Source organism: Tetrao urogallus, assembly GCF_951394365.1.
Source record: "Tetrao urogallus genome assembly, chromosome: 4".
Classification (NCBI taxonomy): Eukaryota; Metazoa; Chordata; class Aves; order Galliformes; family Phasianidae; genus Tetrao; species Tetrao urogallus.
Genome location: NC_136817.1, coordinates 22,534,423 through 22,562,422, shown reverse-complemented (window position 1 = coordinate 22,562,422; position 28,000 = coordinate 22,534,423). Strand labels below are relative to the sequence as shown.

Sequence of the window (28,000 nt, the reverse complement as noted above, 5' to 3'; positions counted from 1 at the left end):
AATTAAATGCAATCTACTACTTGTTCAGCAGGCTGACTTTGCAAAGGGCTAAAAACCATGAAGTGAAACTGAGTGAATCCTGGAATTTTATTACATGCAGCACCTAGGGAAGAAAAAATACATAACTTGATAAATTTAGGATTAGAGTACTTTGTAATCTAAATACACTAGCAAAAAAACACCCAATTTCTAATTCTTTTACAATGGTATAATTATTTTTTTAGAATCTGTTTAAACCAAGATATCTTGAAAGTATTTAAAGTAAAAATACTGTGCTACTGTATAATACAACTCAAAACTGTACCATAAGTTAGGAAAAAAATATATCTCTTTCAATCCCGATTAATTTAATGAGTTCCTCCAACTCTAATCTCTTAAACACAGAACTATGCGAAATAAAAGATCAAAGAATGGCAATAAGCAGACCAACTAAATAAGCTGTGTTGATTAGCAAATTATATTTGCTACTGATCTGAGAGTTTGCTAATGAGATGCCTGGCACAATGACTGATCTTGGACTGCTTTGAAGCTACGCTTAAGAAACACAATCTCCCTGCCTTATGCCATATTTTTTTTAAAAAACCTTTAAATTAATCTTACACAATCTAGAAGAACACATAAAGGTTGTAAATATTATTGATTTTTATGAAGTCTCACATAAATATTGTAAACATCTAAAATATAAAAATGCAGAGGAGAAATTAAAATATCTCAATTTCACATGAGGACAATTGTCCTGATGACCAGCCTTTGATATTATGAATGGCCACATCACTGCAGTATTTAAAGAGCAATAAGTGACTTCTGTTTTAAAGTCTACCATAAAGTTTGCTTATCTGTGACTTATTCAGTGTCAACACTATTTGCCTGTTGAGCAAGATACATACCATAACTTCCAGTTGTATTGGCACATATAACAGCACCAAAGAACTTTGGAACATGCTTCTGAATCCTGGAAATAACCTTCTGACAGGCTACTGTTGGGTCTGTTCCCATCCTCATATATTCCACTGCTTGATAGCTAAAGCAATTAAAATAAAATAAAATAAAAACACCTCCCATCCAGACAATTAACCAAACTCAGGTTAGATATCACCTTGAGAGATTTACAGTGCTTTGAGTTATGGAAGCAAACTACAAATCAGCAATTATTATTCAATAAAGTGTTATTAAAAACAGTACTAAAAGGGATTTTAAGATGTCATTTATACCATCCGCTATTCTAAGGCAAGACCAAACCTGTGGTAACCTAATCATTTGCAGCAGAAGAGGCTAAGCCACAGATCAGTTTAATAACTGAAAAAGTAGCTGAAGAGTTTCTCGCTTTTATTTTTTAATGTATAACTAAGTTTCACATGAGGAATTATTACTAGTTTTCAAAATGACCTATCTGTAGGCAATCTCATTTGTTAAAAAATAAATAAATAAATAACAACAACACCAAAACAACCTATGAAATTACACACAACTCACCCCTATTTGTTTATTCCAGAAAACATTAAAAATATTTTCCAGGAGACGCAAGTTTCAGAAAAAACTCAGAATTGAAAAAAAAACTTTTATAAATATGAAGGTATCATCTTCAGATAAAGACTCCAAGCTACCTTCAAAATTTTTGTAAGAAAATATTTTAAAAATAATAATAAATCTTATTCTAAATGCAAAATAATCAAGATGAATTTCCTTTGCATCAGTCTACAAATGACAACAGAGGCAAAGATCTTTGAGATAGATCACTTGCATTTCCAAGATGTCATCAGTGGTAAAACCTACCGACAATCCAACCTTTTATTGCTGTTTACTTTCAGAAGCAGAAGATTAAATGACAATGCATAATTTACTCAAAAGCAAACAGCACTAAATTTTGTCTTGATGGAAGACACATAAATAAATACCTCAACTTGTTACACTAACAAACACTCATCCACAGATAGCATTAACTATAGATGCCATCAAAGTGCCTCAGAAGAGACCTTTCCTTGCGTTCTCTGACTCCCTATTAGCTTTGTTTTTTAATAATAATTGGAATGGTTCAAGTTATTGAACTGTAACTATCTAAACATATAGCTAGATATCACAGAGGTATCCTCAATAATCAAAACAAAGTAAGATGTCACTTTCAAAAAAAAAAAAAAAAAAAAAAAAAAAGCAGTCAGAAACTATTAGAAATTTTGCCCTTGATTTGACACCTCCTGGTTTTCTGATAGATCAATTCTATTCTTGTGAGAATGTGTCTTCATTTTTATTTGGGAACAGTTAAATATCGTGAAATTAAGTAAGATCTGATCTACAATGAACCTGTGACTGTCTAAACAGAGCTCTCTAAAACTAACTGAAGCAAACATTAAATGTTTTAAGCATTACAAACAAATTTTTCAGGCTGCTAAGGAACAATGTACATTTTTACTGATTAACCTCATAGTGAAATCCAACTCATAACTATTGTCAGTACCTGATTCCTTAAAATAATATAAATAAATAAAAATAAACTACGTTAATTATTTTGCCTTTTATTTCAAGACTGTCTTGGAACAGTTTCACACTCATTCAGGACTGCAACTTTTAAAAATATACATCTGTCAGAAGCCATCCATAACTGCCAGAGCTTCAGAAGGAGTACTTGAGTAATGTGAAGGCCACTGCTTTAGATTTCATAAAGCATCAGTGCTCATTATGTTCAGCTTAGGCTACTATAAAACTTTCCTTTTGAGACTGGCACACTAGAATGACTGTCAACACTCAGTGATGTAAACAGACATATTTTACAGTTTATGCAGCCACAATGACAGCACTAAGCCATCTCTTCCAGTTTCAAATTAGATATTACATAGTCTTTTTACAGTGACGCTTCCCTACATTCCTTGGTAATCCAAGAGTCACTCATCATATTTTCTACAGTTTATAAGACTTATTTCTCCCATAGCAAAACACTTCGGCGAAAAAGCTCATCTGTTCTGTTAAAGAACATGCAGGTTGGTAATACACACGTTACTGCTGCCTGTCTGCTCTCAGCTAGGCAGAATTTCAGTGTTAAGTTGTAAGGATGACTCGATCTTGCTACTATTCTTCCCACTTACATTCCTTTCTCTCCCACTTCAAGAACCAATAAGTCAAACAATCTTTCAGTCAACTACACAATTAGCTGAGCTTCCATTTTGCTTCTGAAAGCTAGCAAAGTCTGCCCTAAGGACAAACCTGGGTAAGAAACGCATCATGGTGTCACCATCTCCAGTGGCTGCAGCTCCTCCAGCTGTGCTATCAGCATAGGATCCTGCTCCAGCTATTGGAGAATCTCCAACACGACTGCAGTGAACAATGAAGAAAAGTATTTTACTAAAGAGAACTGAAATTTACTAATACCAGTTATACTAATGTAATAGCTCTTGATCTGATATCAGAAAGTTCTTATGGCTTGAGTACACCTTTAACTTTGTCAACTTAATCACCTCCAGCTGGGTTAGCATTAAACAGAACAGGAGAACAGAACAGTCTTGTCATAAAAACCACTGAGATCTGTGATAACTTCACTGATCTGAGGCTTAGCCCACCTTCAGTGTATGCCTCTTTGTTATCATCCTGAATATAGTTGGGGTGGTAAGGTTTAGCCAGTGGGCAACAATGAGCAGCTAGGGCAACTACTATGTTCAATAACTCTTACTATATCCAGAAGTTGTTCGAATTGGTAGAAAAACACAATTCCTAATTGGGGCAAAAAATCTCAAAGACAAAACACAGGCCTGAGGCTCTGATTCTATACACATTTACTTAGAGAATGTGCACCTTTCAAAAAGGCTCATTCATTTCTAGTGACTTAGCTTAAATTTATTTCACAAATACGTCAGTTTTTTTGTATGCCTGCATGGGCAATTAAAACAACCAGAAAAACAAATAGTTCTTCACACATGTTGTATCTATTTCTTAGCATTTGGATTTATGGTAGTGCCTTGCAATAACTAAGATGATTTCATGAATGTCACTCTCTAAAATACATGCTGTTTCACCTTAACATAAGCTTAACACAGGAAATGAAACGAAAAACAAGCTTTCTTAGCAAAATTAGAGATACTAACCCCGGAATTTTGTGGACGTCACCATTAGTAGATGTCCCAGAAACAACGGTTCCACTCTTACCAATTACAACCATACCTAAAATTTTCAACATGTATGAAACATACTCAGACACACTGCAGAGCAATTTGTTAAATCGTCGCTTTATGTCTTACCATCAAATAGAACCATGATACAGAGACTTTTAAAAGTTATCAATATGCTGAAGTACAGAAGTACAGAAAAATTGTATTCTTGAAGTTATTTGTAAACTTTTCCTATTCTGTAAACAGAATAGAAGAAAAATGTAAGTATGCTTTATTTTATACGTTTAAGAACAATTTGACAAACTCTGCCTTTGGCAACAAGTCTAAGTTTTTACTCATTTCTCTCACTTCTGCAAAGCCTTTTAAGTTAGTCTGACAGCTACATGGGACACATGACCTAAGTTAACTACAGTCAAGATAAAAATAACTATTCTTAGCCTTGATCAGTTTTCTAAGCATATATACTTGTCCAGCCTGGTGTGCTAAAGTGTCTGAGGGAGAAGCATAAGATAATAACAAGTAAGAGAGAACAAAAGAGGAAGGAAGTGGCTGTGCAGCCAGTGCACTGGAAAAATATATCTTATGTTTAGGAACTTGATCCTAACAAATAAATAACGCAGTCTTGAAATCACTATAAATAGGAATGACAGATTATGAATTCAGTTTTTATATCAAATACTTTGCTTTAAACTCAGCATGAGTTGATCAACAGAGGAATGAGGAAAAAAATAGGATCAGAGTTACCAAAAAGCTGTTACCAATAGTATCGTGATTATGAATGTTTCTTTGTGAAATGGTCTCTTCTTCAAATGAAACTTTTTCAAGCCGCTTATATGGTCCACAGGATTTTGAAGAATCTGGTACCACATTCTGTAATTATATGCACGAATAATAAATTTTACTTTATAACAGATTAATGTGAAAATGTTGCACTCAATATCTATAAACTAGTACACAATTCTGCAGCTGTACTGATGCTCTACACTTGGTTTGCTTAAAGAACGAAGACTGACTTCTTGTATTATCAGGTGAAAAGGTTTTTCAAGTAAACTGTTAATGAAACTAGATATTCTCTTTTGCTTAACAGAGTGGTCAAAAAAGTTCATTCTTCAGCAAAATGAAGATTTTTTTTTTTTTCCACAATTAAAAATGAGAATATGTATTGGTTTAAAATGGCTCAGCAATGCAGCATTTTAGGTACAAGAAACAAAAGAGACACTGCAAAACACAAACTTGCAATAGCTACACCAAAATAAAGTAAGCCCATCACAAGATCAGCTGCACTGATCTGACACAGTTCTGCATAAAGCCACTGTATTTATGGCAGCTAACTTCTACTGCAAGATTCCATTCCAGATACTTATCCATGCATCAGAAAGTACTCTCACTGCTTTGTTTAGCACGAAAAGTTCTGCCCGAATTTAGAGATTTAAATGAATACATATATATACATGAATTACATATATATACATGAATATACATGAGATTTAAATGAATATATATATAATATATATATATAATATATATATAATATATATATATATATATATCCCATACCAAAACTCTTTGCAAGCAAGGTCAAAACTGCAAGATTTAAGAAGTAGGATCTATTCATACACTCCTCCTGAGTCCAAGCATTTGATAAATCCAGGTTTGTTCTGTGTATTACATGGAACAGTTATGTTCCACATGTGCAAAAGCAAAACTTCAACGTAAGCTGAAAGGAAGAGGTAATGTTGCAGTAATATTACTGTGGCTACCAAATACCACCCCTTTACCATGACTGCATTGTACCTTCCAGTAGTTTGGCTGACAGCTTTGATTAAGCCACCTTGAATACACTGAAAGAGATCTTTGGGTAGTTAGATCTTCATATGGAAACCCCATGCGTACGGCAAACAGGGAGGCTTTAAAAACAAAAACAAAACAAAATCTTAAATACAGATGCTATCAAAGCCTCTTTACACATAGAATAATGGAAAAATGGCATCTTCTTATGAAACACATTGATGTTTACAATTCTAAAAAAAATACTTTTTTAAATAAAATCGTGCACATGTATGTTTGTCCATCATCCTTTCATGACTTCTGAAGCTCTGTTTCTATTCCAAGAACCAGAGTTGTTACTTTTTTCTTGTCTGAATTTTCTCACTCGGCTATTGGTCTAAGTATTGCAAGAACAAAAGAAGAAAAGGTCAGCCTCACAGTGATTATGAAACTCTCCAATCTATTTGAGACAAAACTGAAAATTTCTCAGCAGGTGATAACCAAAATTATGTTTTTTTCTCACTTGTAATTATTCTGCACTGAATCTACCTCACCAGACTCAGTTCTGTGTTGGTATAACTGAAAATAACAGCCTTGTCCACATGACTTCATTATGCAAATAATTATTCTCCTAAACTGGAAAATATAATTTAAATCAGTATTTAATTCTTCCGTTTCTTTAAAGTACTCTGATATTTGCTTGCAATTGGCAATGGAACTTTCTGAACATTTATTCCTTCTCTTTACCACCTAATTTTTTTTCTCAGCACTATCTATTAAATCTCTTGCCAAAGCCACTTGTAACCTAACTGGCCAAGTGCTTGAATTAAATAGCATCTGCAAATCCATCTCCCTTTTTTCACGTCTTCTATCAAAACAGTCATCACCTGCTCTATTGCCATACTTTACTCCTCTGCAGAGTAATAGAAAAAGCTGGGTTGCATTAATTTCTCTATCATTCCTTACACATTAAAATCTTCAAGAATCTTGTATTTTATCAGCTTCAAAGCAGAAATTTTTAAAGTTCAAACATCTCTTTTTAAGTCCCAACTTCAACAGTTGCGTAGACATTTCTTTTGGAGCAGCCCCATACATTTTAAAAATCTTCAGTGATGAGCTAATAACCTTTCATTAACTATTCAATACTTTTCTGCAACATATATTCTTCTGAAGCTATTGTTACTCTAAAAGCAGCAGCTTGTTCTTTAAAACCTAAACTATTCCTCAAGCTTGCAATTTTGCTCCTTTACGATGCCCAAGAACACATCTCCTAACGTGATTTTCTATATTCAGATCTTCACAACTGCTCTTAAACAATAAAAACCTATATATATATAAATATAGTATTTGTGCTCAATATACACTAAAATAGTAATATGGCACTGTAGCATCTTATTTCTGTCATTCTTTAGACAGTTACTCTCTGATTTTAAATGAAATATTTGCAGCTAGCAGCTTCAGTTTCTACAGTATGTTGAATGAAATAATTTTTATATCTGCTCAGTATTATTAGCTAAGCCTTGGAATTACAAGTTAATAATTGGAGTTAAATTGGTAAAATATCATAAAGCTGTATTTTTCTTTTCATGTGGAAATGATGGATTAAAATCTAATTCATACACATGTAATGATAAACATTTCAGCACTAATTAACAAGATTTACTTGTTTGTCAGGGAATACCTCCACTCAAGATTAACAAATGACAATTTTATAACATAAAGAGGTTAAGACTCAGAAAAAGTAAAAGGAATAATTACCTGACTCTCCCACTAATAATGTATGCTTAGTGTGCTCAATGACCTTTCGTGCTACACCAATTGCATTTTTCACATGTTTGAGATCTGCAACTGCCCCAACTTCCATAGTGTTGCTGGAAGCAAGACATATTTAGAACTTATTAAAAAAAAAAAAAAAAATAGTTGCATAATTTGTATTTTGTATTTGGCAAAATCTTTCTTTGTGTAAACTGAAAAATCTGTTACTTTAACGTATTGCTTTAATTGTCCTGCACCACGAATAGGTGGGCACCACATTAGGGGAGAAGAAATTCACATGTACGTTGATACATTGGAACCTTGCATAGGTTGGGGGATGTTGCCCAAGTAACAGTTACTTTATCTAGAATAATATTTTCGATAGGGTAACTACTTTGGTACACAAATTCATAGCCGAACCAAACAGCAGCAATTACTTTCTAAGCAGGACAGCCTAAAACGGTAAATAAAGCACAGAAGACAGTGGTTGTGGAAGTGAAACACTTACAGAATTAATCTAAAGGGAAAGCTTAGTATGCTACAAACTCTTCCCTTCGCAACTATTTATCAAGAGCTGGATTGCGAAGTGCAAAAATTCCCTAATAGACACACTTGGTTGTTCTTCCACTAAGTGAAAGAAGAACTTGCCCATAATTAAACCAGTAAGACCACTGTGACAAATTTCACATTAAAATGTGTTAAAAATTACAGAGATTTTTTTTTTTTCCCCTTCTATCTTACCCATCCATAATCATTGCATCCAGTGTTGTTTCCCCACTTTCATCTGGGCTTCCTCCGTATCCCACACTCCCGTCGCACTGGTCAATCTCACACTGACCACAGCCTTTCTCAACAGCATCCAGCTCTGAACCACCCAACTGTAATGTTCTCCATGCTGTAATCAACAAAATAATCCAAGGTCACCAATGAAAATAGTCTCCAGTACTGCTTTAAGACTGTGTTCTAGATGGACACTATGAAAATGCTCTATATATGTGGATTTAAAACAAACAAACAAAAATGACCTCATATCACTATTACTTGTAAATTAAATACAGGCAAAATATAAACACATATTCAGGATAAATTATTAATTTTCTAAACACTGTTGTGTTTTTGTTTTTTAATACTTAATCAGTGTTTCTGACTGAGAAACAAAGCTTTTTTTTTCTCTGACTGAGAATGTATTGTTATTAATGTATTGTTAAATTACTATTTATTGTTTTGTTACTTTTATTTAATAATTATATTTATGTGTTATTTATATATTATTTAATAATTATAAAAACTCCTGTATATTAAATAGCCTCTATTCAGAACCAACAAACTCTGTACCAGTGTCTATTTTAAAGTTTTTTTTTATGGAGAGTTGGAGGGTGAAGCAGGCTAAGCAAAACTTTCACCAAAACAAAACTGCAGAATAGAAAGATCTGAAGATTTAAAAGCGATCTAAAAGCTCATCAGTAACCATGTAAGAACAAACAAATAGCAGTCTACACCTTCCCTTGTTCAACTCTCAGTCTTCTATTCTTCACCATCTAGCTGATTGCACTGTTTTTTAAGACATCACAGATGTGCCAGCTGTACACAACTTCAATAAACTGGGCCTGTAGGCTCTGTACACGTGCAGCATTTCACAAGGTTGGACCTCAGGCAACATTTCCAGGATGCCTGAGCTTGCTGCTACTGGTGGTTGCAATCTTATTTCCTCCTGCTGCTGCTGGCTCTGGTGCTCCACATCTGCCATACACAGTACAGGCAGAAGAAACACATTACTCAGTCACAGCCACCTCCAGATGTTCCATCTCACACATTCATAGAATTGTAGGGGCTGGAAGGGACCTCTAGAGATCACTAGTCTAACCCCCTGCCAAAGCAGGCTCCCTAGACCAGGCTGCACAGGTAGACATCCAGGCAGATCTTGAATATCGCCAGAGAAGGAGACTCTGCAACCCCTTTGGGTGGCCTGTTCCAGTGCTCTGTCACCCTTACCATAAATTCTTATGACCATTTGCACAGAACTTCCTACCTTCATCAACACTGAACGCAATTGCATGAAAACTGGCCAAGTGCAAAACAAACAAACAGCAAGGAAAAAGTAACGAAGCCTAGCACCCAGCTCTGCGTATAAGTGTCTTTAATGAACGTGGGGAGTACTGCTCCAATTCCTACTCCATCCACTGCTGGGAGCAGTCTTAACAGGTTTTTAAAAGCTGCAAAACAAAGGCCTTGCAGTTCTCCAGTTCTTCACTCGTGACTGACACAAAGCTTCATAGGTAACTCATTTCACGACTTCCCTAAAGAGTTACTTACAACCCAACTATGCTAAAACAACCTATAAGCCCCTTTAAATCACTATGCACATTTATGCCGGCAGACTTGCACTAGGCAAACCATTATTAGTAGTGATTAACAGGAGTGATCCCAGTATCACACCGCAGCCCTTTAATGAGACGTCTGCCGACCCGACCCGACCCGACCCACCCCCCACCAGCTCCCCGAGCATCCCCCAAACACGCCAGCGGCCGTTCCGCAAGACGAGCACCCAGCGGCCGGCACTGCCCCAGCCCCCCTCCCCCGCCAGAACACCTGTCTCTGTGGCCTTCCTAAACGCCCAAGTGTTGATGACTAGGGGCAGAGCGGCGCCGGCCGCCCCACACGGGCCCACCAGCTGCAGGGCAATCAGTACAAGGCAGACTACCGCCATCGCCATCACTGCGCTCCGCCCGGCGGCGCTTTCACGACATGGCGTGGGGGGAGCCGCGCATGCGCGGGGCCCGGCCGTGGTAGCAGGCTGCCGCTGCAGGCAGACCGGGAGTTGGGCGGACTGCTGCGGGCGGCGGTAGCCGAGATGTCCCCTTGCATTGCAAAGCCATAAAGCACGTGCTTGGACTAAGGGACTTCAGCTGACTGCGTGTGCATTCAGGACTGGCTGTGTTCAGGCAGTTGCTCGGCAGCAGCGTTAAAAACCGTGGCTTCTGCTTCTACCAGAGGGAGTAGAGATAAAATACACTATTTGATGAAACAAACAAAAAAGAAAAAATAGGAAAAAAAAAGAAAAATTCAGCTTAGTGTCCCCAGTTCTTTGCGATAAACAAAACAAAAACTCATCGCAGCTTTCCAGTGCAGAAGGGAGCTTGCAGGCAGAAGGGGGACTGACTTTTTACATGGTCTGATAGTGATGGAACAAAGAGGAAGGGCTTTAAATTAAAAGGGAGGAGGTTTTAATTAGATGTTAGCAAGACATTTTTTACTCAGAGAGTGGTGAGGTGCTGGATAAGCTGCCCAAAGAGGTTGTGGATGCCTCATTCTTGGAGATGCCCATGGCCAAGCCAGGTGTGCCTTGGGCAGCCTGCTGGTGGGAGCACACAGCCCACGGTCGGAGGTGGAACTGGGTGGTCATTAGGGACCACCCACCCAAAGCCATTCTATGATGATTCTATGACACTGAGCCAACCTCAGTTACACTTTACCATCACTGTAGCAGATCTTGTATTTACAGTAACTCCTTACTGTAAATCTCACGTGCATGACAAGATCAAAAATTGTAGGTATGCATAAATTGTAAGTGTGCCCAGGCTGGCTGAGTAAGCCTAAAGCAATATGATTTTTATTGCACCAAATGATTCACACTCTTTGGAATTAAATGGTGGTCACAAAACAAATGTACTATCCTTTACAACAGAAGTCAGAAAGTAATAAAATATAGTTACACTATTGAGTCTGAGTTTAGTAATAATGACCTTGGTTTCTGCCAGTTCCCTACAGTAAAACTGCAGGTAACCCACAGAAAACTCTACTCAAGTAAGCACTGTTGGCTGATTTGTTTCTGATATTACTATTCTGATATTACTATTTCTGTCATGTATTTCTCCATAAAGCTTTTAGGGAAAAATTAAGGGCCAAAATAAAAAATCTGATTTAATGTGAGCTGAAGGAAAACAGAGAACAAGACTTTTGGCAAAGTAATTCAAGTAATAAGTGAAGAGGAAAATATAATCAAACTTGCTCTTAAAGTTGATACATTCATGATGTTTTTCAAATATTGTTTTCTTTTAACCAGATAAAATTAACCATTATGAACTAATAAAACTCTGCCACTAGACCGACCATAATCCCTTCTGGCTGACATCTTGATTATCAGCTGGGTTGATAGTATTATTCTGGTTTTATATGCTAAATTGTGAGAATGATTTTCCCAGTATGTGTCAAACTCCATGAGTCAGTTCTGCCACATCTACCTGGATGCTTGATTTACCCTCTGTATCTGATACAAAGTACTTAAAAATGGTCTTTGAATTTAAAATTTGTTTGTATTGTCATGAAAATTAGGTGGTCTTTCCAGTCAGTTCTTCCTACCCAAAAGTAAAAATGTCCTTCGTGTCCTGATACTAATACCTGACAGCCTGTAAATAAATAAATGGTGAGACTTTTAAGTGTTTCTGCAGCTGGAAAGCAAATCAGTGGTTCAATTACCAGAATCTTTCCTCAAATGTGTAATATTGAAATAATATTCTAGAGAAAGGCTTCTATGCACAAGGGATTACTGAGAGGATCTACAACAGAAAGCACTGAGATCAAATGGCACTGAGTAATTAATGAAAAAATACCCGAAGAAATTCACCTCTTTCATGGAGTGTGTCTATGCCTACAGTGACCATAATCTGACCTCAATTACATCTGTGTGACCTAACTTAGCACCACCTGTTCAAAAGTGCATGCCTAGCTCCTTTTTGCTGTCTCAATTTTTCCTAAGTGTGCTTTGAAATCTAAATAAGTATTTTAATATATTTTTTATTTGTTTACAGTTTTATCTTGATTTTATTTACACATTTGAATATTAACATATACAACCATGTAGAAACCAAACTTGAGAGTAATTTTCTTAATAAAAATTATTAACTGTTTGATAAACATTTGCTATGAAGCTTAGAATTTTGAATCCATCTTGCTTGCAATTAAAATGCATTTTTGAATTACCCTAAGCTGCAGTTTTATGCTTTGGGTAAATGTGTGCTCTCCGTTTTTGAAATCTTTTCTTTTTCCCTCTGATGCCTTTCATGGCTTTGTCTCTTGCTACATATTTACTCTCACTGACCAAATGATACTGGAAGAGTTGGAGAGATTTATTTATCATGGATATCCCCTTCATCTGCCTATTAAATCTTCTAGGAAATACTTTTATGCTCTCTCTTAGGAATAGTGTGAGAAGAGCCCTTTGTACATATTTTCAAAGCTACTTAGTTATCCTCCTCTGAATCATTCTTAAAACTCAACATCAGCTTGAGATCTGTCAAAATGTGCAATGTTGAAGTCAGAGGATTATCAAGACCTTTTGCTTCCCGCGCTTTTTTTGTGTTTTCTTATCTTCTTCTTTTTCCTTGTGTTATGTGTGTTTTACTTGCACTTTTAAGCTGTAAGCTCTTTTGGATAAATGTTGCCATTTTATTTTAAGTTTGTACAGCATGCAGCACTGATGTGTCCTAGTTTTGCACTCCTTGATGATACATCAATGCACGTTAATATATGTAATAAGAAAAACTACAGATGCTGATTAAAATAACCACACAACTATTAATGGTATCTAAACAACAATTAATATTTGTATATCCATTGCTAAAGCTGTTTTTTGTTGCCTGTGTTTTTAATCGTGTTGCTCAATTGCCATAGATTACATTCTTACTTTTTAACCTCAAAATAATTATTATATATTACAGAATATCATGTTCACACAGTATTGTTTTGGCCTGTTGCAGTGTTCTGTCTCAAAACAAGCTAGGTGAAATATATTTATTTCTCACAGTTTTTGCACTTGTCCACTGCAATAATAAATTTGTCACATGGAACATGTAATGGGCCACTTTACATTGTTGAAACTGCTTTTTTATTACAACTGTTTGTAACTTTATGATGTCTTCATAAATGTGATCCATGGCAATAATAAAGTTGTTGGACAAATACAGCAAGTTACTGTTTGCTTCCTTGAACTCTGAAAGTTGTCTCAACTTTGTTAATGATAATGTTTAAAGCTCTCAGTGTTAAGAGGAAGTTAACCAGAGACTTCTATTATAAATACATGTAGCAGCTTAGAACATCCATGTCTATTTCAGGTGATTTGACTATGTCTACCAAGACTTAAATAGGATTGCCTTTGAGTTACCATTGTCTAAGACTAGAGAGCATATCAATATGTAAAACACTGTGGTGTTTTCAGGGTTAGAACACTATAAAGTAACAGGTAATTTCTCTGGTAGGTAATTTACAATTTTTGAACCCTGATTTCAAAAAGAAAACTGTGTGATGTCTATAGAGTTCTCTGTCCAAAGTGTTTTCTCTGCAGTAAATAACTGTTGCTTAGGACACACTAGTACCTTCTGTACCTTTCCATATATTCCCTTGTTAGTCTGTGTATACTGCTGTATTGCTCTTGTTTTATTCTGGCTTCTGTGTCTCATACTGAAGTTCATCTACATACAGCTGCTGAGTTGTCACAGCCATGCAATATTCCATGTAAACATGGTTGAAAAATGTTTAAGACATTTTAAGAATGGGGATATGTAGTTGTAAAGTGCTAGTTTTTACTTGGTGATGTCTGAATTAAATCTGTCTTCAGCTCTGCAGCTCTTCCAAGCTACAGCAGAACTGTACAAATCAGGTCAAAGTCATTTTGAGAAACTATTTCAGCCATTCAACCATTTCATACCATCCATTCAGTTATTGTCCTTTGGAAATTTCTCTGGACTCAGATCCTAATGGCAGGGGTTATTAAGTGGAAATTGCATCTTATTTTGCCTTCAGACAGACAAGCTTGAATGTCTGACAAAAACTCTCTAGATAGCATTTTACCAAGTATATTTTAAGATGAATTGACTGAGATACAAAGCACAGAAATACAAAGTTATGAGCTAGCACTACGTTTTGAGTTCACTTTTGTGCCAGAAATTGACCTTTATATTGATTAAATCATAGGATATGATGCCTGGAGACAACAGGGCAAGCCAACAGCAGCAGCTATGAGTTTGGGTTTACTTATTTTGTGAAGAGTTAACCTAATTATTTGAGTATAATAATCTCAACCTTTCATGGTCACATCATTGCAGAACCAAAGAATATAAAGGAGATTGCATAGAATGAAACAAGAGCAGCAGTTTTTCTTCTAATTTTGTGTGTTTTCATCCAATGTAACTGTTTCTCAAATTCAGAAGCTTTTTCTTCAGGAAAAGGAATTGTTTCTTACATTTGCTGTCTTTGATATCCACTTTTGGAATAAACTCATGTGTTAAATTCACCACATTGCCTAGATAAATCTCAATATACTATGTCTCTTCCTCTCTCCAGGGTTGTGGTTTTATATCGCATTCTGGATTTAGATTTTAGAGATGCACTGAAAGTTTAGGCTACATTGCTTTTGTATTATAAATATGAATTCAGATTTTGAATAAATAATAGTTGAACTGACTGTCAGAACCTCACTGGTGCAGATGGTCCCACTGGCTTTTTTGGAAAAGTATGCGGTAAATGACTACTCTCTCAGAGTAGTCAGTAGTCATCAGCAGAATTAATTCAACTAAGAGATACATAGGTTATTGCCTGGAGCTCTATGCCATGCAGAGTGTATAAGGTCATTTAAAAAAAGGGACGCATATCTTTCCTTCTGACCTGGGACTCAATTAGTTGGAAGCAATACATGTAATGGCATACAGGGTAGCTATTACTAAATCAGCTTAGGATTCTCTATAGTTATCTTTTCATTGTCTTGACTTTCATGAACCCTTTCATATGTACCTTTTCAGATAAAAATGATCTTCTAAAATGTTAATCAAAAGCATCACTAAGCTAAAAATTCCTGTTGGAAAAGTCTAGTGTCCTTACTGTCTGTTCATTCTCCCAGTAGCCTTTGAGTTCTTCTTTATTTAGAAGCAAATCTAGTTCAACTCAAAAATTTGAAATTTTACAACCTTGCCAATCGCCATAACAATAACATCTGTAGATCTATTCAGAAAGGTAGCCTCATCATGTAGGCTTTACTTAAAAGAGCTGAATTTCATAGATTTATATTTCCATATTGTTTCAGATCACTTGTCATTGCTTTTTTATTTCTAGGATATACATTTTAATGCATGTCTGTTACCTAGATTATTATTCATATGTTTAGAAATGGTGGTTGCACCCTCCTTTCTGCTTAGTTTTTAGTTTATGCACCAGTTATTCTATTTTATTAAACCAGTCTTACGCAACTTAAGCACCATTAATTTGAGTGATAAACAGAGGTATAATAATAATAAGAGACTGGAATAATAAAAGACTTGAATTAGAATGTATATTATCTGACTTTCTTGGGTTTATCTATTAAATATATTTTTTGAATGAAATAATGGGGATTAATTCTGGAATTTTGATTAAAAAGCTTCAAAACCTTCATAAAAATAGTGAATAGAAAATGCAATACATTTGTTACATTTTACCACTGGTAGCACTGAACACAATACAGCCTTTTGCTGTTTTTCCCACAGAAATTTCCTGCACATAAGTGTACATACACATATTTAAATAACCTGCTCAAATTGGCAGATTAAGTTATAGAAAAGCAGAAAGTTATTAGGACTTTGTTTCACTTAGCATATTTGGAATATCCTAAAACTTAATATAAAGTCATATTAAGAATAATGCCATACTTATACTATGGAGTTGCTGTATAGACCTCCATCCAAACAGGTCTTAATTTTAAGCTGCTATGGTATAAAATGCATTATTACGACTCAATAAAATAAAATGATCAAGTTTCAAAATAGAAATAATACTTTTTGTGTTTGTTTGTAAAAATAGTCTGCCAGAATTTTCACTTAAAACATGTATTTGCTGTATAACATTTCTTGTCAAGAGGAGCAACATTAACTGTTTTCCCCCATTTATCGCAACACATTTTTTGTATTATATATATTCTACCATGTATTATTTGTATTCATATATGAAAGGCAACTCTGTGACTTTAAGATTGAAATTCATAATAACAAGCAATAAAAATATGTGGGTGTCTTTTATTCTACAGGCATTACTCCATTAATTTGTTTTAGTGAAATCCATTTCAAGAATAATAGATGGTGCATTGTGGCTTGGATTAACCCTTGTACTGGTAAATCAGTACTCTCCAGAAAGTGCTCAGAATTTGCATAAATATGTTACTTCACATAATGGGACTAATTTATCACATCTGGCTCCCTTGTAGTCAGAATAACAAGACATAATGAGAAAACACATCATTTATATTTACAAGATTATCCTTAGAAAGAGTACCGTGTGACATTTCAAAGAAATTATAGTTTGCAGTAGTCAGGTTTAAAATGTGCATATCCTACACTATGCAAGGTATTGACTCACGCTTAGTTTCTAAACGCCCAACTATGTGAAAGTAGTAAACAGGAATCCAAATTCCTTTTAAGTGTGACAGATAGCTGGTTTCTAAAAATGGAGAGCGATAAGGAAGGTAAGCATTTGAGTTCAAAACAGTGAACCCCCAAATAACAGCTCAGCCTAGACTTAAATCTGCCATCTGGGCATGCTGACTCCAGTTCTACATCTTCTAGTTCAGGGATGTGCAAAACAGCCTGCAGCTTCTTTCACATCTGTAAGATCAATATGTAAGCATTTTCAGGGAACTCTCCTGGCATCCACCAGAGCCTGCCTAGCTGCACAGAGTCTCTGAGTGAAGACCTGTGGTTTAGTGTGGGTTTGTAAGTGACTGAAGAGGAGCAGCACATTAAATGAGACAGAGATATTGGCAGACATATATAGAATAGCAAAGTGGATGATGGAAATACTCCCACCCTATATTTTCTTCTCTACAGGAAACATCTTAATTGAACTTCACTTATTTTTTTTTCTTTTATATTAGGTGCATCATCTTTCTTTATTGTACTCCTTTGAGGAATTGCATGCATTACTTGGCAGCTAGAAAAGGTTGTGGAAACATGCCAATTTAATAATCTTTCATCAAACAAGTTATTGGGACTATGTCAACAAAGGAGGGAAGCAGGTGATTGTGAGAAATTGTCCTTGCCTTATGTCATAACAACTCAAACAAAATTTCACTGATTTTTCCATATCATTTATTCTGTTGTTGTTGGGTTTTTTTTTTTGAGTTGTAAGAAATTCCCATAAATACTGAAGTATTGACTTAATCCATAGATGTCACAGTATTTAATGGAATTTTGTCCAAAAGACTTATCCCAGTAAACGCTGTTTAAAATTAAACTACTTGCAGACTTTGAGAGAAAATGCATCATTTTATTTGTATAGAAATCTTTCCTAACGGTTTTTAAATTTCAGTAATCCTTGAATTGCAAGTATGATCATGCCTAAATAACGTACCTCCTGGGAGATACTTTAATCAGTAAAATCATTATTGGAACAAAGGTGGTTGCTGTCTTTTTAGCTTTGACTGAAAAAGTGCCATCACTTTTCTCTAAGTGATTGCTAAAGTTGTGTTCTATGCTATATTTATAGTTGTTATGAGAGTTTGCTCCAATCAAGCATGCATTGTAATATACTTTAGTGTGTAATTCATATCAGGCATACAAATTGTTCCATTTTACACACAGAAAAAAAGTATATAGAATCAGGGATTGTGCTACCTTCTAGTACCAGAAATAAGTCATAGTATCCAGTGCCTTGTTAAAAACAGCTTCATCAATGCAAGATAGTGATGGCACATTCATTTCAATATGCTTACTCTGGCAAATGATTCACATTCTTTGTGTGAATGTCTGGTGTCAATTTGGTTTGTGATGTTTATTACCTCAGCAGTTTCAATTTTCTTTCCTGTAACATTTGCTTTCAAATTTAAATAACTTTTCTGTCCTTATGGTTTTTTTCTTTTTCTTTTTTTGATTTGTTTGTTTGGTTTTTGGTTTGTTTTTCTGTGATTTCCCCATAGCAGTTTGTGTACTACTAAACTGTCGTATAGTCTGTGACACTTCCAGTTGCTACATGGGTATGTGAAAATAAATGAGACTGAGTCTGTTCAGCCCTTTGAAATAAAATCTGTTGTGCTAGAATATTAATCAGGTATTAAATAGATCAGATAATGTGAAAGGAGTACATTTGTAGTTTTAAAAATTTAGCATGTCCTTTTCCTGCAATTTATTTTTTGATCTTTGAAAGATATTCCACCAAAAGCGTCATCTTTGAATAGTGTTTACTCCTAAAGCTATAGAAGCATTAGTTATAAATAAAGCTTCTGCTTGTTTTAAAGATCTTACATTCATTAACTTTGCACATATCTGGCTTTGAAGTAGCAAATACAGACTCCTGCTAGTCTACAGAAAGTATGAAATTATGATTCTATCTACAGCGTATCAGAAGTAGCAGAAGAAAGAGAATATCATTCCAGTGTCTCGCTCATGAAAACAGGTTTCAGTCAAGGAGAAAAACAGATTAAAAATCAATTTGTGTAATAAACATAATACTCAGAAGCTGAAAAATACATCTAGGAGATGTAATAAAATTCCCTTGAAAACCAGATGGGACATAGAACATCCCCCACATTTGACATAGTCAGATATGTGCATGGACTTTCAATCAGTATTTTTCAGTGTTTGTCTTGTGAAACAGAAGCAGCATTACAGTCCACGAGCTGTATGTATTTAAGTGAATTCTAATGATTTTAAACTAATGGAAACGAACCCAACAGAGTAAGGATATCACTGAGAGTGACTCTTGATTAACAAATGACATTGTAATGACATAATGAATAACAAATGACATTGTACACAGCTAGATCATCTGCATCTGGTCGTACAGACCACTACTGTTCTATAGAGCAGTAAAGATTAATAAATGTTTGTGCATATATGCACACAAACAAACAGACTTTGAAATTAAAACTTATGAATTATAGGTTATCACTTAATGTCACTGTGATGTTCATGTGTATCCAGTTAAAATTAAGGACATCATTTGCAAGAAATGCCTTTCATTTCCAAATGGTAGTTAAGCATATTTCTCTTTTTACTAATCCAGAATTGTAAAATCCTAATTACCAAAACTAAAAATTTGACAATACTAGAAAAAAAAATCCAGGTTGAAATAAATTACATGAGTAATTTACATTATTTGCTTCATGTTAGTAGTTGTGATTTTGCATGGTTACATCCTCCTATATGAATGCACTAGTACACAGAGAATGAGAGCATTACATTAGTCTTTCTATGCATTGATCTAGAATATGCCAAGCAGACAATTCATGTCATGTAATTCATTTTGTCATCTTTTCCTGAGGAACTGGATGTTTCCTCCAGGAAAGAGTAATGATAAACAGGTCCTTAAACTTTTTGTATCTTGACGTTGAATTCTTGGCAGAAAGTGGCAGTGAAGAAGATGTCATCTGAAACAACTCTTTGGCTATCATAGTGATAGGAGTACATTCAAAAGTTTTTGCTGTACAGCACAGCCTTGTGCCTTCATAATCTCTGATCAGCACATTTTCATTGTGTCTACTCTTGTCTGGCATTGCCATGTCCCATGTCAGTCCCTAAACTGCCTTGAGCATGACACAAAAGCTCATATGAAGGTTGTCAGGATATCACTTGCAATTTGTCAAGAACTTCACCACAGAACTTTTATCCATACAATCTTTGTTGGAAGCCATGTCAAATCTGGTAGACCAGCTTGTTGGTAGCAGAGTCCAAGTAAACTAGCATATTCTGATTGGTGTTACATTTTTATCTAAGCAGATTTTGAGCTGTCTTGGTTCTCTGAACAAATTCAATGTAATGTCACCTAGGCATAGGTGGTGTGATGGCAAGCATGGCAAGACAGCACTACATAAAGTTTCTGTTTTTCCTTAGCACCGATGGCAGCAAACGCATATTTTTAAGGTAAAACTTACATTCATTAAAAGGGACAGTCTGCAAATGCAGTCATAATTATGCATATGCACATTGTGATTAGGTAGGACAATGTACAAATGCACATGCATGCAGACCCAACAGATGCGATGTCCAGTAAACACCAGCTCACACCATATAGTTATCACGATGGAGCCACACATCTGTGAATTTACAGGATACTGTATCATAAACTTACAGCTGCATGCTTTTTTTATGTTAGTTGAATTTCCACATTTATTCACTAGGTGGCAATGTAGTATGCAATTTGCAGCAAATTTGCAGCAGAACTGTTCTGATCTGAGATAATTGCACCAGGTAATTGTTTCACTCCGGATTGCAATTGAGAAATGTTAGTTAACTCAGTCTTTTTTTTTTTTTTTTTTTTTTTTTCCTGATAAGAGTTAAAACCTTCAGTAGAAAAGACATGAGACCAGGGTGGATTACAAATTTTGTAAGAGCTACATGAGCTGTCTTAAAGTAGTTCCAAAGGGCCAGTAGACCCTCCCTTACCACATGCCTGAACTGCCTAAAATGGAGTATAGGATCAATGGGAGAACATGCAGGTAAGTCAACTCAGTGGGAAAAATTAATTTCCTGGCTATGACAGAAACCAGATTACAGTCAGGAATTAGCAATATTTGCTGAATGGAAGGAATTTCTGAAGCATACCTACTCTGAATGTGTTAGAGTTATAAGCATGGATGAACGGAACAATGTGGATAGTGTCATCTATGAATTCCTTTTTTTTATTCTGTTGGAGCCCAGAGAAATCTTGGAGAGATGGGCAGGAGCCAGTAGAGTCACCAGCTAGAGGGAGCTGGCAGCTCTCTCTTCTGGAAACCTGCAGCAGAACCAGGTGCGGCAGAGCCAGAAGGACTGCAGTGGTGGAGATAGCCAGTGGGACCAGTTGCAATTCTGCTTTTAAGATTCACTGTGCATACAATGGATAGGCTGCCTGCAGGATTTGATCATCTCAATATTCAGTCTTATTTTTATGGACATAAAATATGAAGCGTTAAAATACAGATATTATCTTTTATAGACCCACTATGTTCTTTTTCTCATTTGCCCTGTGAATTAATGAAACACCTTATGTCAGACGAATTTGAGATTTGCTGGTTTTAAGCATGGCCTTGTGTAAAGCCAAATGCCTGTTTAGGTCTCTGTAGGCAGCCTTTTCTTTTCTTAAATTTCATTACATGACTTGAATGGTTAATTATTTTATGTTTTAAGTAGTCCTTTTTTTTTTTGTCTTTTTTTCCTCCAGGATAATAGACAATGCTTATGTTTAGGAGCGTTTTCTTCCATGGTGCTTTATTACCCTCACAGATTATTCTGCCTGACCCACCATTGTTTTGGCCTGGGAAATTTCTGTTAAATTGTCACAGTTATCCCTGCATTACTTTGATAGACTGTGTCCCTGCTGTAATTGTCAAGTGGACAATAATTTGGGACACTTCATTATTTTTGGATTAGGCCTCCTATATATCTCTGAGTTTCCGCTGTTTTTGATTTGTTTTCTTAGGGGATTAGCTAAGAAGTGGCCGTTGGCTATTGTTAAAATACATGTTGTAATTCAGCATGACTCATACTATATTTCATATTTCCTTTTATAGTCTATATTAAAAGCAGACCATCCCCCCAAACTTCAGAAGTCTTCTGCAATCAGAGGGCACTTTCAGCCTGGGGAGATTAGGATCTACCCCCACCAGAACTTTATGAACCCTGCTACCACACTTCTTCATTATTTTGTCTTAGTAAGAATGTGCAGTGGCATCAGAGTTTTAAAAACAGTATAGGCTGTTTATTATCAGGGTAAAACTAGTAAAGCATGAATATCAACTCTTTAAGTATTTACAAACACAAAAATGGACAGATACCTGCAAAAGTTCTGCAATTTCATTACAATTTTTTTTTTTTTTTTTTTTTTTTGGTGAAATCTTCCAATTTTCAGCTTGAGCTGCTGCAGGTTCTGCAGGTGTTGACATCAGCAGCATAATACCTCATGCGTAATGATTTGTATGTAATAGATTTCCATACTGATGTACTTATAAGTGTAAATGCACAGTCTGGGGGCACTGCTGAGACTTCCCAGTAGCCCTGAGTGGGGTCTCCTTTGATTTATATGTGTGTAAATGCAGACACACATGCAGGTACACACAAGCCTGCTAGGAGTTTTCTTTTGAGATTCCCACCAGCATCATTAAAATGTTTTTGTTCTGAATTTACTTCTACTTTACATAGAATCTCAGAATCAAGAATGGCCTGGGTTGGAAGGGACCTCAAGGACCATCAAGCTCCAATCCCCCTGCCACAGGCAGGGCCACTAACCTCCCCATTTAATACTAGATCTGGCTGCCCAGGGTCCCAACCAATCTAGCCTTGAACACCTCCAGGGACAGGGCATTCACAACCTCTCTGGGCAGCCTGTTCCAGCACCTCACCACTCTCGTAGTAAAGAACTTCCCCCTGACATCCAGCATAAGTCTTCCCTCCCTCAATTTAAAACCATTTCCCCTTGTCCTCATGTTATCTACTCTTTCAAAGAGTTGAACTTAAACTTCAAAATATGTAATTAGAAGTAACTTAATTACACAGGAACCTTTTATCACTGAGCAGTTGGATATAAATATCTGTCTTTTGCACTGAAAAACAGGAAAGCAGTTCCCTACTTGGCTTTATCAAGGTTTATTTTTCTAGCCAGGCACTTCTCGCAGCTTTTAGATATGTATGTAGATTAGTTTTCTCTGGATTGAATTTACAACAGGATGTTTGGAGAGCAGGTTTTGTTGTATTATCTTCATACTTACCAATGCAGAGGCAAAAAATTTTTTAACAGTAGGAACACCTATGGGTTTGTTTTTTTTAATAGGAAGAACAAAAATTTTCAAATCTTCTGCCCATTTCACATAAGAGATTTTTTTTTTTTCTTGTAGAATTAGAAGGGAGAGTGTAAATAATCAACTTACTGTCTGCTATTAGCTTTCTTCTATACATGGCTGAAGTGGAGACACCCAGCTATAGTGACTGTGGCCCTAGTTCTACAGAAAACTGTATATGCTTACTTAATACAAAGCATGACACCATCCTTCATTGTGAGTCTTGTAAAATCTGATGTTCTTGCTCTTAAAACTCTCTTTGTGAATCACATGTTCAAGAAAGAATCTCAGCTTTCAGCTAAGAAAATATTTACACTTTTATCTTCCTATTAACAGAAGGACGTTTGAAAATATGACTTGAATATACTAAAAGGCTTTTAAAGTCAACAGATGAAAGAATAAAAAATATTTTCAAATGATTATGATATTTAAAGAAAATCTTATATTTTTGGAAGACGGTGATTACTGAATCCTGGACATTCAGGAGACAGACAGAAGAAGAGCTTCTAAGTGGAGGTGAGACTTTCAAAAATACCCGCAGGCACAATTATCCTGTGCTTTGCTGATTTCAATGAAGCTGACTTTCCAAGCAGCTGATAAGAAAACAGCTGCTTTCTGATAATGGTAGAATTATTACCCTATACAATAAGTATGAATATAACACCTGCCCTTAAGAGAGACTAGCGCTCCTGGCATATAATAGCAATGGTATTTATATTATGTTTACTGGGTAATGAAACTGGGCAGAGGCTACAGGATTCTCAGGGCTTTTGAGCACTGATAACAGAAACTCCTGATGGAGTATGTAGCTGGTAATAACAAACAATAACTGTTCTCTGTTTTATATATTTGAATCCATATCTATTGAGCTGAGTGGAGCTGTTGATGCATTTCCCAAGTATTAGGATTTCTTGAAAAATGGGGAAGAAAAGGTGATGTTGAATCTAAGATATCAAAGATAAAAGGAAATTACAAAATACACAGTTCTGAATTTACCTTCCCTGGTTCTGTTAGAGAAAAATACATCATGATGGATCTGTCATCCCAAGAGAGTTGCAGCTCTGTGCCCCTAGGATCAATGTGTACTGTTTCGCACCTGTATGCTGGAGCTGAGGTTCTGCTGGGGCAGTCCTGAGTTAGACTTGGACAGATGTTTATTGCTTGGAAGTGAGTAATTTGTGTTCCCACCTGTTTTTGTGCCTCCATAGTCCTCTGGGTTTGTGGTGGGTCTAGGAGTAGCCCAGCAAGACATTAATAGGGATACCTCTGGCTGTTGTTTCCTTAGATTCGTTAGTGGATATGCACAGGAGGTTTTATCACATGTGCTAATATGCTGCAGTGGCATTTGCTTAAAAAGATCCAGGATATCTCAGCTCCTGTATGTTAAAATTATTTGTAGATAAAATAAATTTCTGAAATTTAAATCTAGCAGTAACATAACAGTTATGCTTGATGTAGGGCTTAGTTTCTTAAAGCTCACTGTAGACTTGTTTCCTCAAATGCTTGATGAAGAGAAATAATAACTAAAAAAACAGTGCTCATTTCTAGTTATGTCAGTGAAACCTGTTCACTAGTGACTGTAGTTCAGGATGTATGTTGTTGGTTTTTTGATGCTGTAAGTGCTATGATCTCATTTGAAAGCCATAGTCCTTATAAAATAGTTTAGAAATACTGAATATATATATTCAGTATATTCAGAAATAGTTTAGACTTACTTTAGTTTACTTTAGAGATACTGTGATGTTAATGCTGTCTTTTTTTGGCTCAAGAGATTTGTGAAGCAGAAGTTCTAGAACTTCTTACCAAGAAAACTGAAGTGCTGTTAGGTTGCATAGTGCGTTTGTTTGAGAAAAGCTTGGAAAATACCCCAATGGTGTTGGTATGAAATGATAGTGTTGTGTAAAATAACACAGAGATTACTTTCACTCTCTTGGATGCTTTTTAAAACCTAACCTAGTATACTTGCAAGAAATTATCAGCAGGTCAACAAGGGCCAAATCTTGAGGTCTCTCATCAGGCGTGTCTCTAATAAAGCTCTTACTCACTCCTGTGCAGGTTTTGCTAGATCCAAGTACTATGTAAAGGTTACAGTGCCAGGATTTAGCCCATAAAAAATTATTAGCTCAGGTTGCTGTCTAGGCTTTCTGCTGTAATTTATCTATCACTTACTTATTTATAAAAGTGCAGAGGTGATAAAGAAGTCATCTCTCAGGTCATACAGCAGTTTAAACTACAATGTCTCTGATTAAGCATCATAGACAAAAAAGGATAAGAAGATTGAAGGGAAGATAAGAAGAGTAGAAGTAAAAAGCTTGCAGAGCTATTGGAAATAAGACATTATTTTGCTCCAGACTCAGTAGGAGCATCTGATCCCCGTTTCCTATGAAGTCTAGTTCTGAGTGCCCCAAAATTGCTTTAAACATGAAAAAGATGAGACCACTGTGCTTAATAATGCTGTTAACACTGCGTCTGAAGATTTATCACTTCACTGTACCACACATAAATACTGTTTGGTCTTCATCTGTGCAGAATGTAGAGGTAAACTTTAATTGAGGGTTTCTCTTTGGGGATCATGTGCGTTCAAGGGGAACAAAACTCTTATTATCAACCTGGAAATATAACAAGTTTGAGAGCATTGTCACATAGAGATACTGAAACATTAATTCATGCTTCTGTGACATCTTGTCTGGATTACTATAATTCCCTGCTTGCAGGTTTCACTCAGCCCTCCTTTCACAAAATAAGAACTTGTATAATAATGTAACCACTGAGATTTTAAGCATGCACAATATCTGGTCATTATACATCTCTGTGCTGAGATCTCAGTGTTGCCTGCCATCAGGTACTGGATCGATTTGAAGATCCTGGTGATGTGTTTTAAAAACACTGCATGTATCCAAATGAGTTTTTGGTTCCCTATTGCCCAGGCCTAGTTTTACCGAAGTGTAAAAATGTTGCTCTTTCGTTTGCTCAGAGCGAGAATTATACATTGCTGTGTCCCATAGCTTTTTTTCATGCAACTACAGAATGCACTTTGCCAGAAGAGGTTTGGCATGTCAGCCTTGTAATTGACTTGAGGTCAAGATGATAGTGGGTTTCTTAACTTTTCTTTCTCTCACCAGTGTTGCTGCTGGTGTCAGAACATATTTAATGGAGCACTGTAAGGCTTCTTTTTCAAAAGATGTTTCAGATTTGCAGCATCCTGTACTTTACAAAAAGACTTATCAAATTTGTTTTTGACTTTCTTTCTTCTTTTTAAATTTTGGAGTACAATACAAACTGTTCTATTTACACTGACTGCATGCATCACTCCAATGCATAGAAAATTTCCAGTACAGCCAAAATAGAATATAAAAGCATTTTTCCTTTGAAAACTGTCATTACACAGGCTTTGGATACTGTAGTTAAGTCTTTTTTTCTGTTCCACTTTTGACTGTTTTATACTGTTCATCCTGTGTATTGTACTTCATCTGAAATACTGAACCTACATTTGAAACGTAATGTTTCTGCCACTAAGATTGATTAGCATAAGGCATCATATGCATGTTTAAGCTCTGCTAATAAAGTTGTGATCAGAAGCAAAATTAAAAATAATTAAAAATAACTGGGCTTCACTGCAGCCCAGTGAAGAGCTAGTTAAGTTTTTTAATTTTCCATTGAAATGAATGATTGTAGGCAGCCTGACACCTAAATAACCCTATGAAACAATTCCTTAAGTGTTTTGCCTTTATCCTTGCTCAGGGCGAACATCTAGTACTTTCCTGTGTTGTTTTTTTTTTTGTTTGTTTGTTTTTTTTCCTGGCATTTAACTTTCAATCTGTGCATCTCTTACATGCATATGTAAGATTCCTTTCATTTTTTTTTTATTTATTTTTTTTTTTTTTAAAACCTGCTCTCTAGTTCTTTTCTTGTCAGTTGATGTTTTGATTATTGTGGCAAAGTAAGAAAAAAAAAGTTATCATCCAGCATAACATATCACTGCAGTGAGCAAAGAAAGGACAGAGTATTTAACTTAACACAAGCTCAGTATACTGTTCCAAGCAGACATGCTGAAGTTTGCAGTTTTAAGTCTAAAGCCCACTGTTGGTAGCAGTTGGTTTCTCATTTAAGAAACAAAAGGATAAGATATACAGTATGTCCTCAAAGAGTAACAAATCCTTATCACCCTTACAGACTTGCAGGCTTCCTGTGGCATCTCATCTCACGGTTTCTGGTGCTTTGGACCTTTCTACAGAGGTTCAAAGCAGGATTGTATTTCATAGGGTGTTGGGGGGGGTTTGATGTCTCTCAGAGACATTTTGCTGCCATCAATTCTGTTGGACTTTAAGAGATTTGGTGAAACTTTCTTTTCCATGGAAACTGTAAGGTCTGTCTTTTGCTATTATTCTCATTTGACCCTGAATGAAAGGGAGGAGATATCCTCCTCCTTGCTGCGCCCATTCATTTCTGCACTGTCTACACAAAGTTTCTCTACCAGAAGTTGATTTTTCCTTTCTGTGTTTGCCTCTGTATCTGTATTCAAGGCCAAATTCAGAAGTGGTGCACGTTACTAGGAACAATTCAAAAGGTCCCCTCAGACTCTGCGGGATCTATTTATACCATCTCTATCAGTGTATAA

The 28,000-nt window shown here is 35.9% G+C and overlaps 1 protein-coding gene across 1 annotated transcript; it reads right to left on the bottom strand.

The window, feature by feature from the left end:
- Positions 1 to 2: 2 nt before the first annotated feature.
- Positions 3 to 10,323, bottom strand: AGA (aspartylglucosaminidase; the record flags this gene model as incomplete). Its single annotated transcript, XM_079534082.1, has 9 exons — positions 3 to 103; positions 888 to 1,021; positions 3,196 to 3,303; positions 4,071 to 4,146; positions 4,853 to 4,964; positions 5,889 to 6,001; positions 7,620 to 7,732; positions 8,358 to 8,511; positions 10,206 to 10,323. The coding sequence occupies 9 exons, from the start codon at positions 10,321 to 10,323 to the stop codon at positions 3 to 5; spliced, it is 1,029 nt and encodes a 342-aa protein (XP_079390208.1).
- Positions 10,324 to 28,000: the final 17,677 nt, after the last annotated feature.